A 2691-nucleotide genomic window follows, 5' to 3' on the forward strand; every position below is an offset into this window, starting at 1 on the left:
TTATGAATTTGCAACTAGGTCAATGTGCCCTCGTGTCCCACGTTCTCCCATACCACAATTTTTCGAAGTAAAATGCTAAGTAGCTGACGTGACATGAGCATGAAAATTGATTGAGATTTGCCGCGTTCTCCCACACCACCATTTTTCAAAAAAATAGCTAAGTTGCTGACATGACGTGAGGATGAAAATTGAGATTTGAAGCCAACTACAAGAGGCAAAACAAATAATAAAATTCTTAAAACAACATCCCATTACTACGTAGGTATTGTCAAAAAAATCCTCATATAATCTAGAGAAAGCATCATAGTTCTTGGCACAGAATCAGAAACATATTATAGGTATCAAAATAAATCCAGCCAATCACCAAACTGCAAAATCATTGAAACACATCCGATGAATCTTTGCTCTACTTGAATACCAATTTTTGAAACCAAGTTTAACAAACTTTTTTATTTTTGCCAAAGCGAGTGCAACTGGATCAACATTCTGCTCTTTCCACAACACATAGCCATAATTTTATATAAATGAAAAATACAGTGGTCCTGGTCCATATCCGTAATACAAAAGAAAAAAGATCTACATGTCACAAATTCGATATATCGGTATATATAAAAAGTAATTAATCAAACCCTAGGCTTGATCTTAGCACTAAGCTTGTTCTTCATCACCACAGTAAACTCCAACTTCCCGGCAAAATCCAATTTTTCACCAGCCGGATAAGCACTCCACTCAAACTCTTGCACCATCCTTGCCAGCATTAGATGAACATGCACCGTAGCCATGCCCAAACCCGGGCATATCCTTCTCCCCACGCCAAACGGCATCATTTTAATCCCGCTCACTCCAGTTATATCCGCCTCCTCTCCACCCGAAACGAACCGATCCGGATTGAATTTTTTCGGATCGGACCACAGTTTCGGATCCTCCGAAATGGCGGGTAAGTACAACTCGACATTCACTCCAGTTGGTATATCGTACCCCGCCAAGGTGGTGGGCTCAGTAACTGCATGGGTTAATGAAAAGTAAGTAGGAGGGTGTTTTCGTAAAAGCTCCTTCACCACAGCTTGCAAATAAGGCATTTTGTCCACATCTTTCTCGTCCACTTTTCTATCTCCCACACTCGCCTTAACTTCTCTGTAGAGCTTTTCTTGCACCTCCGGGTTGTCGATGAGCTGTGCGATTCCCCACTCTATCGCTGTCGCCGTCGTGTCGGTTCCACCGTTTAAAAACTCCGAGCAAAGCGAGACCAATTCGGCATGCGACGGCGCCGATTTTCGTCCGTCAACCTTGAGATCAAACAGCGTGTCGAGGTACGAAAACGTCGTCGCTTGGGGATCCGACCCCGGGTTTTCGAGCGCCCGACGACGTCTTTCGATGAACGGGACGATGTACTCAATCTGCTCGTTCCTCACTTCGAGAGCCCTCTTCCTTTGCTTGGAGAAAAACGGGCTTAAAATCGGCAAATAATCGTCGATTCTCGGGTCGAGTACGATTAAAACCGCTTTCATCATCTGATCCATTTTCTCCACCGTCTCCTCGTCCATCTCGATTCCGAAACACATTGCTAAGAGAATGCAAAACACGGCGAAGCGTGCGGTTTTCAGAACCGAAACGACCCCGTCGTTGGCCTGGGCCTCAGCCTTAATCCGCTCGATCAGAGTGTTCATGGCGTTTTCTCGAACACTTCGAAACTCCTTGAGCCGGGTCGAGCTGAGCATGTTCTGGACCATGTTCCGCCTCAGGGACCGCCACACGGGGCCGTAGAGTGAAGCGTTAACAGTGAACTTGTTGCAGCTGAAGATGGTTCGGGTCGGGTTCTCACTGGGTCGGGTTGCGAAGACCACACCCTTCTCGATCAAGGCTTCGTGGACGAGTTTGGCGTCGCTTAGAATGATCATGGTTCGGGTACCCATTCTGAGAGTGAATATCGGACCGTACTTGAGCCTCAGTTCGTCTGCGTATTCGATGAACGACTTCCCGGAGCGGGAAAATTGGAAGAGGTTTCCAACAATAGGCCAGCCCGGAGGTCCTGGAGGAAGATTGAGGTGCTTGGATTTGGATTTCTGGGTGAGCAAGAATATCAGCCCGGAGATGAGAAATGCTAGAGCAGTGAAGAAGAGGTGGTAGTAGGGGGAGAGAGAAGCAGAGGAGAGAGAGAGGGTAGCCATTGCTGAAGAGAAAGAGAGTGCAATCTATGTGTTTGTGTTTTTGCCTCTGAGAAGATGGAGAGGGAAGGAAGTGTGGAGATATCAAGTGTTGGGAAGCGAGTGGTATAAAATGGGTAAAGCTTGAAATTGCAGGTGGGATCAATAAAGGCGAGGACTTCCTACAGAGTAGTGTGGTTGGGTGGTGGGTGTACATTGTTAAATGCAAGCTCAAAATTTTTGTACAGACTAAAGCTAGTTGAGGTATAAAGAAGAGCAACTACTCCATTAATTTGAAAGCCTATTCTATTTTAATTTTTATAAAAAATTACATTTAGTAATAAATTGGTGCGGTGATAGCATGTGAAGTGTGATCAGAAAATGTATGGAAATTTGTATGAAAAGAAATTAAATGTTTTCCCAAAAATAAAAGGATGCTTATGAGACAGAGTAATCCAAAATGTTCCGAACTCATTCCGATATATTCCTAATATATTCCGATTTTAAAAATTCTGAATATTTGAAAAACATTCCGATCGAGAAATTT

General features: G+C 44.1%; 1 protein-coding gene across 1 annotated transcript; it reads right to left on the bottom strand.

Moving 5' to 3' along the window:
• Positions 1 to 474: 474 nt before the first annotated feature.
• On the bottom strand, positions 475 to 2397 carry LOC117619407 (cytochrome P450 77A3-like). Its single transcript, XM_034349354.1, has one exon. It carries the CDS (start codon positions 2166 to 2168, stop codon positions 624 to 626), a length of 1545 nt encoding a protein of 514 aa, XP_034205245.1. The 5' UTR covers positions 2169 to 2397; the 3' UTR covers positions 475 to 623.
• Positions 2398 to 2691: the final 294 nt, after the last annotated feature.

Source organism: Prunus dulcis, chromosome 2, assembly GCF_902201215.1.
Source record: "Prunus dulcis chromosome 2, ALMONDv2, whole genome shotgun sequence".
Classification (NCBI taxonomy): Eukaryota; Viridiplantae; Streptophyta; class Magnoliopsida; order Rosales; family Rosaceae; genus Prunus; species Prunus dulcis.

Coding starts and splice junctions, on each gene's coding strand:
- LOC117619407 (XM_034349354.1), bottom strand. CDS start 2,168: ATGGCTACCCTCTCTCTCTCCTCTGCTTCTCTCTCCCCCTACTACCAC.